Source organism: Micropterus salmoides, unplaced genomic scaffold (genome assembly GCF_014851395.1).
Source record: "Micropterus salmoides isolate LMB-PRFRI ecotype aquatic unplaced genomic scaffold, ASM1485139v1 Ms_hic_scaffold_2192, whole genome shotgun sequence".
Lineage (NCBI taxonomy): Eukaryota > Metazoa > Chordata > Actinopteri > Centrarchiformes > Centrarchidae > Micropterus > Micropterus salmoides.
This window is the reverse complement of record NW_024041365.1, coordinates 11,600-24,070: the sequence shown is the minus strand read 5'-3', so window position 1 is coordinate 24,070 and position 12,471 is coordinate 11,600. Positions and strand designations below refer to the sequence as shown.

The 12,471-nt window shown below is 39.5% G+C and overlaps 1 protein-coding gene across 1 annotated transcript; it reads left to right on the top strand.

The window, feature by feature from the left end:
- The first annotated feature begins 1,422 nt into the window (after nucleotides 1-1,422).
- On the top strand, nucleotides 1,423-9,771 carry LOC119916791 (zinc finger CCHC domain-containing protein 24-like). The gene is made up of 2 exons (XM_038736752.1): nucleotides 1,423-1,926; nucleotides 5,351-9,771. The coding sequence occupies exons 1-2, from the start codon at nucleotides 1,687-1,689 to the stop codon at nucleotides 5,669-5,671; spliced, it is 561 nt and encodes a 186-aa protein (XP_038592680.1). The 5' UTR covers nucleotides 1,423-1,686; the 3' UTR covers nucleotides 5,672-9,771.
- The last annotated feature ends 2,700 nt before the right edge of the window (nucleotides 9,772-12,471 follow it).

Genomic DNA, 12,471 nt, shown 5'->3' with positions numbered 1-12,471 from the left:
GTGACAGATAGGCTACACCATGTGAATACCGCCGGTAATAAAACCAATAGGCTACGTGTTCACAGTGACATTATGGAAAATGTGACACAGTCTGTTATTTCACTGTGATGTTACAATAGGCCTGTCTAATTGACAGGTGTTGCCTAAAACATACTACCTGGCACAGGTATTCAATCAAAATTAAAATTGAGTTAAATCATTGTTGTGTTTACTGACACACAGACACACATGTAGCTACTAATTCTTAACGATATGATTAGAAAGTATGAATTGTATATAGGCCTACTGACAAGTACAACAAAAGGTTGTATAACGAAAATAAATTTTGTAGTCCTTCATGCTTCACACGCAGAACTTAAATGTAGCCTCTGCTAAAATATGGTAACAAAATATAAAAAAAAATAAAATGAAATAAAACAATTACACACATACACCCAGAACATTCTATTGTATGTTACAGTAGTCCATATGGCCTACACTTTATTACATAACAACAATGAAACCTATGGAAATATAATTAAAATTGGGATGATGAAACATATTTTTCACCATAAGCTGTAATGCTTTCTTCAAAATACTGTCTGACTGGTTATTGTTTGTACAGGTGGTTGTGCTGATCCTACCTCTGCAAAATATTATGTTAAGACTGAAACAACTGCAGGCCACTGTCCTGTACTGTATGTGTGAGTGAAGGACAGTTGCCACAAGAGGGAGCCGTTTTTAAAGCTTTCCCCGTACCGTAGTCTACTGGTCTGCCTGCCAGCTTCAGGTCGGTTTGGAGGCTGGGACATACATAATAGAGATGCTAGGCCCTGAAAAAGGCCTTGGGCTGGTGTTGAGGTGCTGATTTTATTGACTGATTAAGTGATTTGATTGGTCGGTATTTTCTAATGGTGCATATTTTTTCTTGTGCACATGAAGAAATCTTTTTTCAAACGGACAGAATCATGCATGTAGCCTAAGTAGCTATAGGCTTATGTGAAATACTGTTGACTTACTGATCAGATAGGCCTAAGCCATACAAAATCATCTCACCTCTGTTCCTGAACAACCCCCCACCTCCCCCAAAAAAACACACAAGCACACATGCCACTTTTTAACATCTATAGACAAAACAAATGTTAATTAATGATGAATGCTAATACTTGTAACATTCTTGTAACATAAGTAATACATAGACTATATTAATGTGACTCAGAGACAGTCTGTTAAATTGTTTTAATTTAGTATCTGATATAGCAGTATGTAGGGCTATTAACCTTTTGATAAAGCTGAGCTGTTGGGTTGAAGTTGGAATAGCCAGATGAACCATTTGTCTCATCCTGTAGGCTAACACTGAATATTCATACAAACCAGACGGTCATTGGCCCGCGTCCTCGGTGACGCAGAGCCGTCCTCATTACATATTCAAAGAGTCTCTCTCTGCCCCGCTGCAATAAAGGCAGATAGCTGACCATGGGGAGCAGGGGAAAACTTTTTATACTGACATGGTAGCGCAATGAATTTTGAGTAACATCTAACTGGGACGAGGCTCCCGGCGTGAGGAGGACAGGGCTGTGTACGGGAAGAAAAAAGGAGCACTTGCCATCTGCCGGGTTACGGGAACGAAAAGCAAGACGGCAAAATAGTTGAGACCAGTCCAAGAATCAGCGGTGGAAAATCCAGTTTAGCCATTTGAATTGAAAGATGAGCTTGTTGTCTGCCATAGACACGAGTGCCTCCGTGTACCAACCCGCGCAACTTCTCAACTGGGTCTATCTTTCCTTACAAGACCCCCACCAGACAAGCGCCTTTGACGCATTCAGACCCGAACCCAACTCTTCCCACCCGGATCTCAATTTCAGCAAGACTCCCGCAGCGGCGGACTTGAGCTCTTCCCTGAACTCCAACTATCTCAACAACTTCTTTCAGCTGCAGCGGAATGAGGTGAAAGATGGCATGCCGCATACATGTACCTAACTGGGGTATTTAACAGTGTCAGATTGTGATGGATTTACTACAGTAAGAAACAGACTTGGTTGATCTGTTGACTGTTGCACGTCTGTGCAGCAAATATTTTAGCATGTACAGCATGGACTAGTCTGGTAGGGTATCCAGAACCGCCATGATATTTCTAATATGGACAGTAACTTCAAATAGTCTCATGTTGTAGTAGTGTTGAAAAACAATATATCAGAACATTTAATAGGCCAAGCATTATCATACTTTATATAAAACAAGAAAGATATAGGCTACTGTAAATATCACTGCAAAATTATAAGCCCAAAAAGGGATATCAAGATTCCACAGGAGGTTGTCAGTACACTACAGTAGGCTAAGTAGTGTGTCACTATAAACTCACTTGTGAGTAACTCAGTTATACTCTTAACTGCAGGAATATTATAGGATTGTTTGTGAATTTGAAATTTAATTTGGCTAAGCTTATTCAACCTTACTAGATGGTTAAATAGCTATATATCAAAACATGGTTAACTATGTATAGACAATTAAATTCCCTTTCCATATCATCTCATTAAATACATCGGAATAACAGCGTTTGTTTTCAGCACACTAGTGAGTTATGGTTCAATGTAGAGGTGAAACGGGGTTTTAATCAGACATGTCTCTGATCAGAATGGCAAAGACGGCCGGATGGAAATAGATTCCCCTGCACACCTCTGCCTGGAGAGAGCGGGCCACTGCAGCCTCCTGCTGAGGCCTGCTGTCTCGGACTTCCTCAAATAGACCTGGTTGTGCAAACAAAATCAATCCTTGTTTACATATTGGCTATTTTTGTATCTCAGTGTAATTTTAGGGACAAACATGCTGATAATGTATGCAAGGTGCAAACCTGATACTGCAGACCATAGAGTGCAAAAAAGGACCCACCACCACCATCTCGCCCCTCAACCTCATGCAGCACACACAGACAAATGATCACATATGGTGGGCAAAAATGTTAATCTAAAGAATAACCAGCACGCTTCCCTGTGTGTTGATTACAATGCTGTTAAGTTTCTTAGATCTATGTTCCTCGTATGCTATGTGTTGGAAACTCTAGTAGGGGATAGATGGTGTATTCAGCATCTAGAGCCAGTGTCCATTATTATAGTGGTAACCATAGAGGCCTTTTGAGGTAATTTAACATGAAACAGTCCTCTGAAAATTGGGTGTGCACATTATACATTACACACTGTTGTGTAATGCCATTCAATCCGCATGAGTATAAAGTGTTTCAAACTGAGGGAACGCACACAGTCTGGAAATGGTTTAAGTGGTTGGGGGGGGGGGGGGGTATTTTGCAACTTACTATACCGGCTAAGCCAAGTAAAATAAACCACTGCAGAGATTTGATGATGAGATGAGTAATGCAAACTGTGGTTGTTTTTGCAGTGACGGATCACACAACAGTCTACTTAAAGTGAAATGGTGGCTGATTTGTTGTTGATTGAAAACTCCTATTGTGGCCAAAGTATGCTTACTGCAATCTCATCTGCTGACTGCTTTATGTTAATGTTTGTAACGTTTTCTCCCTCTTTATCTGGTTCTTGGCCAATAAGAATAAATACTTATTATGTGACTTATAATGTGACCTTAGAACATTTATAACCAGTATGGATTAATCCAACCCTATAGTAGTTTCCTGTGGAATTTTATTATTCTACCACAAGTCACTCACCTTTAAAGTGTCCACCAGACACCACAGACCTGGTGTGATTGCCCTCTGCAGTGTGACATTTCCTCCCTGGACCTGTGAAAACAGTCCCATGTCTGCTACAGTTGTCCACCTCACTCACTGACTAGTAATGATACCAGTTTAGTCCTCATTGTTCTGGTCAACACATACACGTCCATCCCCACACACATAAACACACACCCTCCTGCTCACTCACTCACTCACTCACTCACTCTCACAGACACACAAAATAAACAAACTGTCTCACCCCACCATTAGCAGATGTGTGTGAAATCAGTTTCCTTTGTGCTGACAGTCGGAGGTTTCAGGCCAAATTGAAGAAATGCGAGGAACATCAATTGAGCAAAGTTTCCTGTTTTTATATTTGTTACAACAATTTCACTATCTGCATTACAGTAAGACTTAAGTATAGTGAATACACAAACATGCACATGTCCTCGAGGAGTGTTAATACATAACACAGTAATACACTGAGCTAAAATGCACGACAGATGGAAAACTTGAGAAACTACAGCGCCGTAATGCTTGATTTACGATGACTACATGTAATAAATGAACATGAGTCTTAAAGCTGGAGCTGGTTAGCAAGACAATCTCACAGCCTGCAGATGCAGATTTGGCTTCCATGCCTGGCCAGGTTGCCAAATCTGAGGTTTCTGTGCTGTGCAACATTCAACATCAACAGTAACATCAATTCCTAGATGCAAAGCTGTGCCCCAAACAGAGGCATGACCGTCAGGGATGAGGAAGAGTCTATCTGTGGATTTCATCATGCCACTGACATTTTTTACTTCAGAGTGGTGTCTCATCCATTTGTTATTAGTGCAGTTAAACTAGGCAGCTGACTGGTTAGACTGTTTGTTTAGCAACTTTTCCACACAGGTCAATTACCCAACCATTAAAAAAATACAAACGCTAAAATCAGCATAATTTCACCCAGAGGTCAATTCCTGTCTGTCATTTCTGGATCGTGTATGAAGAGAGGAAGGCATGAATGAGATGGGAAATAAGGGACTGCAGGCAATGCTTTCCCTGTTATTAATATTCAGATGGCATCTTCTATGAATTCACTGGGCCATGTGGCATGCAACACTGTGCTCTGTGGCTCCGAGCAGACTACAAACACTGACCATGGCTAGTTTACCACCAACAGTGCATGGTGACATTGCTGATGTTCCACAGGCTGGCAAGGGAACATGCCTCCCATCTTGTTTACAATGAGTCATCCTCTGTAAAGTCCTGTCTTTCTCTGTGGACATGCTCAGTACTTTTCCAGCTCATGAGCACAGCTGGGCCTCTCGCCAGATGTTCTGAATTTAATGAGAGAAATGATCTTGGAGGGTTTTTTTTCTTTTTTTTGTGCAGCAGAAAAATAGGACAGAGAGCACTCAAAGGAAATTGATGATAATCTCAGCATTTTTAACACAACCAGAAATGCAATATTTATGTGATACTATACTCTTGTATGTGGCAATGTTGTCCACCAATCTGTGTGTCAACAAGTCTGACATGACTGTATGAAGCTCTGAGAGTTGGGAATTGTGTGATCTGAGTGTGAAGACGCCCCAAGACTGTTCTGTATCTACAATATATCGTACTTGACACATTGTAGACAAAGAATCAGAAGAATGACGTTAAAATTGAACCTTGTCTGATATAATTCTTATTTTGTAGGCCTTAAACAACAACGTGTATAAGAATGTGTCACCCTATGGCTCCCTGAACAACATCGTAGATGGACTCAACTCCCTGACGGACCATTTCTCAGACCTTTCCCTTTCTTCAGAGCCAAGAAAACCCAACAAAAGACCTCCACCCAACTACTTGTGCCATCTGTGCTTCAACAAGGGCCATTACATCAAAGACTGCCCTCAGGTGAGGCTTGTAACATGCATACATTACATAATCTTGTCTTCAGATGAAACAAATATTTTATATTGTTGGGTGTACATACCCTATTGTTTGATTATTAACTTGTGTTTTGCATTGCAATAACTGTGTGTCTTTAGACTTCTTCGGTGTCTTTTCATTTGATTCATACAAGCCAATGACTGATGGCTCTAAAAGCTGTGCTTGCTCCAGCCAATGCCTGTCTCTCTGTCTTTCTTTCCCTCTCTCTCTCTTTGGCTCTGATTTGACCTACTTGTTAAACAGGCTGGCCTCTGTCTTCTGTAGTCATGTGTGTGAAAGTGTGTTTACGTGTGCTTGTGTGCATCTTAACTGCCACATCATTACACTACAAGAAACTGTCCGTTATAACCATGATAAATGAACGTGTTGGACTAATTCAAGGTGAAACTGTCTCTCTTTGCATTTGAATGAGCATGTTAGCCATGTTAGCATGAGCCACAAAGTCAAAGTTGCATTCGTCTGCCTTCAAATTTCCTACAGATTGAGTCTGTTATGATGCAGGGATTTTGGGTAAATCCACCTTTAGGTCTAGGATGGAGGTTATGTGTGACTAATAGGGTCTCAGCTGCTGTCATCTCCCAAGATCTAAACTCATTTTGGTGAACACCAGGATAAATTTAGGTTTTAAATGATCCCTGCCCTTACTTTAAAATACATACAAATGAGAGGAAAACTTAGGAGTTACACATATTGTGTTCATGCATGGTAACTATAGCAAAAGTGAAGAGATATTTTGTGGAGTTTGCAGGAGTTGTTGAGAAAAGAATGGACTATGAAATTGCTGTGGTGGATCTGTCATTGTGGTGTTATATAGCGCCTTGTAAAGGCAAACTCCATGGCTGGGACTGCGGCCTGGAAGTGATCTAATTTCATAAGAGGAACACAATGTCACTTTCCCTTGGATTTGTGAAATATTTACATACAGGTTTTTGTTTTTGGACTCATGTTGCCTAATAATCTCTCTCCTCTCTATGTCTTTATTTTACCTCTCCCATTATTTTTCCTCTCCCTTTCCCTGGGTGAGGTGCAACAGCCTAACCCCAGCCCTGCGTTTCTTTTGCATGGAATGGTAATGAGGAGCAGATGTGAGATTAAAATGCTTTGACTCGCTTTATGACATATGATGACTAGTCTCGGGAGGTCTGTAAAAGACCTGTATACTGATGAAATATCTCCTGGACAGCTACAAAATGCAATGTGTGGGAATTAGATCATCTATTGACAACTCCGATGAGACTTTTGAGTCGTGGTATATCATGCAACAAGTAACTTCTACCTTCATTCTTCCTGTAAGTAGTGCTGTAGTTGCTGGTGTGAGTAGTGATCAAATGATGCTGATACTCCACATAGGAGCAGTTGTGCATCAAGTAATACATAATCTAGTATGTTTATTACTTTTTCCATATGTCCGCATTTCTAAACCATATGCTGTGTATATTTAAACATCTTCAGTGTACCATTTTAAAAGATTTAAAAAATGTTTAAAATGGTGCTTTATTAAACTAAACTCCTTTGGCAATAGAAGCTGTAAAATCGATCTAGTTATAGATGTAAGCATTCAGGGGGGACCTCAAAATCACACATAGCTATCTTCTGTTTTATATTTCAGTGGTTCGTTAAACTGCCAACAGTAACTCAGAAAGCAGCAAAGTCTCCAAACGGCCTCCGCACCTACACAGTTCAACCCCATCTCAGTTATTTAGGTCTCTCCTGGGCTTTTCTCTCCATAAATTTACCTTCCTTTTGTGCTACATCACTTACACTATTGCCCAGTCACCTGTCATTGTGTGCCAATGATAGCTGAGCCTTACCCAACCAGCTGAAGACCCAAATAACAGATGTGACACACATCTTGCAATAGTAACATGAGTTTTTAATGGCAAGTGTTCAGCTTCACCATTAGCCAAGACAGGTGTCATTTTCCGAACAATATTTCCTTGTCCTACATTATTGTTACTCTGTTTCAGGAGGTGCAGGGATCAGTTGTGTGCCCATGGAGTTTCTGGTGTCTCCCTGCACTGGAATGCATTTAAGGATAAATGTGTCACTAATAGTCTGTCCTGTCCAGAGGTGCTTTGCCAAAAAAAACAGAGGCTTTTGCTTCACAGTGCTATGAGTATATGTCATCCAGGTCCAGCAAAGAATCCCATTCTGATGCCATGTACAGTACAGTCTTCCTCTTCTACTTCACCTCACTGTGTTTTATTGTGTTCTTTTGTGCTGTGACTTCTATTACTGAGTTTAGGTAAGGGTAACGTTTGTATGTTAAAATGGACTGAATATCACATGACACACGTTTGTGTTCTTTTTATTTAAATGCCAAGGCTAGTGATATTCTGCATTTGTTTTTTGTCAACAAATCCCATGAAAAGACCAAAAATAACAATGAACTGATACTAACAACACTTTATATAAAGCCTGATATAGCTTATTCTTCTGTGGTGGAGACCTCCATTGTTGTCCAAAAAACCTTTAAAAGCACATTAATGAACCTTACTGTTCCAATGTATGTTCCTTCATTCTGATGGACACTGAGCACTGTAGTTTTTTTTAACCTTAAGATGCCTTGCTGCTGTAATTACTAATTAGAGCACCAAATGTGTGCTAATCCACAGCTGCAAATAGTCCAAACAAATGTACTATCCACAAGTTATGTTTGCTAAAAACTAAAGCGCACAATTGCTTTTGGAAATAACTCTTTTTTTAAATGAAATTGTGTATTTGTGTCCTGTGTTTAAAATTTACTTTAGTGGCAACCAATTGACAGACAGGGTGGGTCAGAAAACACTGAGAGACGAGCTAATGCATTTTTGGTTTTAGTCTTTTTATAGGATATGTTGATAAAAACAAAACTATAGAATAACACTTTATTTAAATAGTACACCAAGGGCGTAACCATGGTATCTACCTTGGGGGGACATACAAATGAGAGTCCTCATCCAGAATTTAAAAACTGCATTTCTCACAATTCTGATATTTATATATGAAAATTCACACACTAAGAACTACATTGACCATTTCAATTCACATTTAAACGACTTGTCTGCGATTTCTCCAAGATAGTGAGTGCCTCCCCCTCCATTTGTTTTGGTCAGCTGCTTACTGTGTACTGACTTTTAATACACCTACCAAGTAGACAATTGTTTGACCAGATATCATAATTTTACCAGAAGAACAATGACTGACTTTAATGGTCATTTTAATTTGAAAATTCTGTTTTTTTTTACTATTAGTTTTACTTATATATTATATTGTTATACATTTTATATTATTAGTTGGTGGTTTCCCTATTCTTTGCATTGCTTGGTTCTGAGAGAATAGTGGCTTGGCAATTAAATATTTGAGGTTACAAAAGTGTTTATGCATTACTTAAAATTTAAAACCTTTTTTTGTTCTAACATGTTAATATTGGAATCACACAGAATAGACTTGTGGCTGTGCTGATAGAATTATATTATTTTTCATGGAACTCTTGGTAGTTAAGAGAAAGCCACAGGCCTGGCAGCAGCTGCCCGGTGCTCCCTGTCATGGGGACAGAGGTGTTATGTAAACTGGCTTTTATTCGGAAAATGAGGTCGCTCCCCCAGTTATGAGCAGAATGCCCCTCACTGCCATGCTCTGGCCCCTGTCCAAGATGTCTTCCACTTGCACTCATGATTTGGTTCTGTTCAGTGGACTAATCCTCTGAACAGTTGACTCCACCTCTGATTTGAGTAATCAAAATTATGCATTGAATGACAGCTTCTTGCTATGTCTCCCTGTAGAAAGATTCATGGAAAATCTCTTTGCTGGAATGCAGGTTTGTGGGTATGTGGGGGTGGCTGCTGCTGCTGCTGCTGCTGCTGCTGCTGCTTCTGCTGCTGTTGCTGTGTGCTGGTGTGTGTGTGTGTGTTTTATGTCCGTCTCAGAGCCTCCTGAGTTACTATGCCCCATTCCTGGTCCCAGTGCATTCCCCTGATTCAGTCTGTCAGAATTATCGTTTCCTGGGCATGTTTTTTTTTTGTTCTTCTGGAAAAAGATTTCTGATTTTTGAAAGGTAGAATATTTAATTTATAAAAATAACTGACATAACATTCATGACTACACCTGTTTTCAACTTTTTGCCTATTTCAAAAAGGTGGTTTCAAATCTTAGAAGTATTTATAAGATAAATCTTAATAAAGTAACCCAAAGCTGTCATCTTATTTTGTTTCAAATAATGCTAAATCCTGATCAGTATTTTCCAAGTGAGTCCTGTTCACTTCAAACCAGTGAGAAAAGCGCAGACAAAACTAAAGTTAAGCATAAAATTTACGTAGTAGCTTATTGTTTGTAGTAAGATGCTGATTGAGAAAATAACAGTTTGACATTTTGGGTAATACGCTTATTAGCTTTTAGAGTTAAATACGAATATTAATCTTTTTATTTTTATATAACATTTTTACATATTAAATAAAATTAAGAGATTAAACAGAACCAGCTAGCTGTTTCCTCTTGTTTCAAGTCCTTGTGTTGGGCAAAGCTAACCAGCTGCTGGATGTAGCCTAGTGGTTCTCAAACTTTTTCTGTTACGCCCTCCCTTCAGAAACAAAAAAGTTCAAGCCCCCCCCCACCACGGCAAAAGTGGATTTCATTTTTATCAATCACTAACACGGGCAATTGTAATAAACAAGATTCAGGTTAGCAAAATATCTTTGCTAACATCAAAGTACTTGTTTATGTCAACACTTGAATGATATTCATGCAACTTTAGGTCCGCTCAACGACCTCAACGACCCCTCCACCATTAAGCTGATGACTATACTTAAATATGGTAAATAGAAAAGAAGCATCACAGTTAATGGTTTTGAACAGAAACACGTGGAGCTCATTGATCCACAGACAGAGCCTTTTTTCATTGAACCAGGATAATGTGCCTTTTGTTCAAACAGGTCATAATTTCAAACTTATTTTTTTCTTTTGAATTCTCCTCTAGTTATCTCTGTAGTGATATCTGACTTACCATAATTTATTAAAGTGAGCTGACATGGGCCAAAATGTGTCCCATGTGAGACATATCCAATGTCACTGAATTGTTCAAGTTTCTGCACTCTGCTGAATGAACAAGGATGAACTTCAAAAGGATGTCCTGTTTCTGTTTAATAAGTGCATGTGCAGACATTTCCCCCATCCCAGTCCCTGTCAGTCAGTCAAGCCTGTGATTTGGTCACGCCTGTTTCTCCTCTAGCATGTATCTGGGACCATATGCCGATTGCTGTGATGGACCTCACCTCATGCAATGGTAATTAGGGCAGCATTCAGCCCTTTGTGACAAATGGTCTCCATAATCTCCCATAACAGTGTCAACACGGAGACCTGAAGTGAGCTGTGAAGGGAGGGCCTCTTCAGAGGCAAATCACGCTTTGAGTAATGTCTGACTTGCCAAATGTGTGCTTTTCCTTTGGTTGGTGGTGATAAACTTAATGACTTGTCATTACTGTGGCCCACTTTGTCCACCATAACAAACATCAGTGGCTGTTGTTTTGACAAAATGTATTTGGTTTTAAATCTCCCAGTATTTGCCTTTGACAGAGCAGTGATCTTTTTCCGAATTGCTTGGCAGTCGTGCCGGGATAATTGTGCAACCACTTTGTTATAATGTTTCCGTTTGCTGATGTACTAGGGGCTGGAGGTAGAGTAGGGGAGATACTGTGTTAAATACACATTGTAAGTTTATAATTTACCAGTTACATCTATACACACAGCACAATCTGTGTGCTTCCCTTGTGGAAAACAAGCATTTTAGCCCTGTTTGGGTACACCCTTTTATGCTGTGTAACTCCAATAATGAAGTCTTAATTAAATCATGTTCAAGCTTGTTGATCAGTTCTGCCTTTTTCAGCACACACTTTCTCTACTCTTTCTAGTTATTCTCAGGAAGATTTTAGAGGATGTAGAATAGAATAGCAATTTTCTTGAGTTAAGATCTAAAGACTGGTGCTCTTTAGGGTGCAAATAGATTTAACTGAAACTAAAAACTTTGAAGACTCTGCTTGTAACTGAAGACACACACATTTATTAAAATTAAAATGCTTGAATGATAACAAACAGCACCATTGTTATTTCCCCTTAATTTATTTACCAGTTAACAAGTATGCTGGGTATGAGTATTTATTGTGTTCATATAAAAGCCCCAGGGGAATATTTAAGAAAGGAGGGTAGGCGGTCACATTCACAGGTAGATCGCTCCCATGGTGTAATACTGTTGGCGTTTCAGCTATAACATTTAATCAGAAACAGTGCCTTGCTTGTGGGTAACTCTGTAGCAGCAAAAACCTGTCTGATTCACTTCACTCAGGTCATTTTTTTCCTCACGCTTTGCGGAGAATTTGGTTCAAAAATCCACATTTTCCACTCCACATAAAAAAAATCCTAAATACCAGTTTGATATTCCTATGTGCAGCTTCTATCCCATATTCAGAACAACTCTGCCTCAAGCCTCTGACAACTCTTGTATTGGAAACATGCTGTTAAACTGTCTAAAATAGCTTGCTTGCCCTTGCCCTCTTTAATAGTTAGTTCAGTGCTGATTATTCAATAGTTCAAAAGATTATGTGGGCTTAACGGAGCTGGAGACCTTAGTTATACCCCTGAGGGTAATGTTCCTGGGAGGAGAAGGAACATAGATCCTACATCTGTCCTTTAGCTTTTCTAATCTCTATTGAACCAACCTCCTGCCTTCACTGAAAGATATCTTTTGGGAAATCGTGTATTTACATTTTCCTCTTCCTCCACCAGCTGTTTTCTGTCTTCTAGTCTCTGCTTCATTCTCTCTCTCTTTATGCATCCAGGAGTTTGTTAACCCTGTCAATAAACAATCTTTCAACACCCCAGTCACACTTCAACATTTGTCGTAAGAGAGTGCT

Bases quoted from the DNA above. Each gene is read 5' to 3' on its own strand.
- LOC119916791 (XM_038736752.1), top strand. From the start codon at position 1,687: ATGAGCTTGTTGTCTGCCATAGACACGAGTGCCTCCGTGTACCAACCC. The intron at 1,927-5,350 runs GTGAAAGATGGC...CTTATTTTGTAG, and splicing joins TTCAGCTGCAGCGGAATGAG to GCCTTAAACAACAACGTGTA.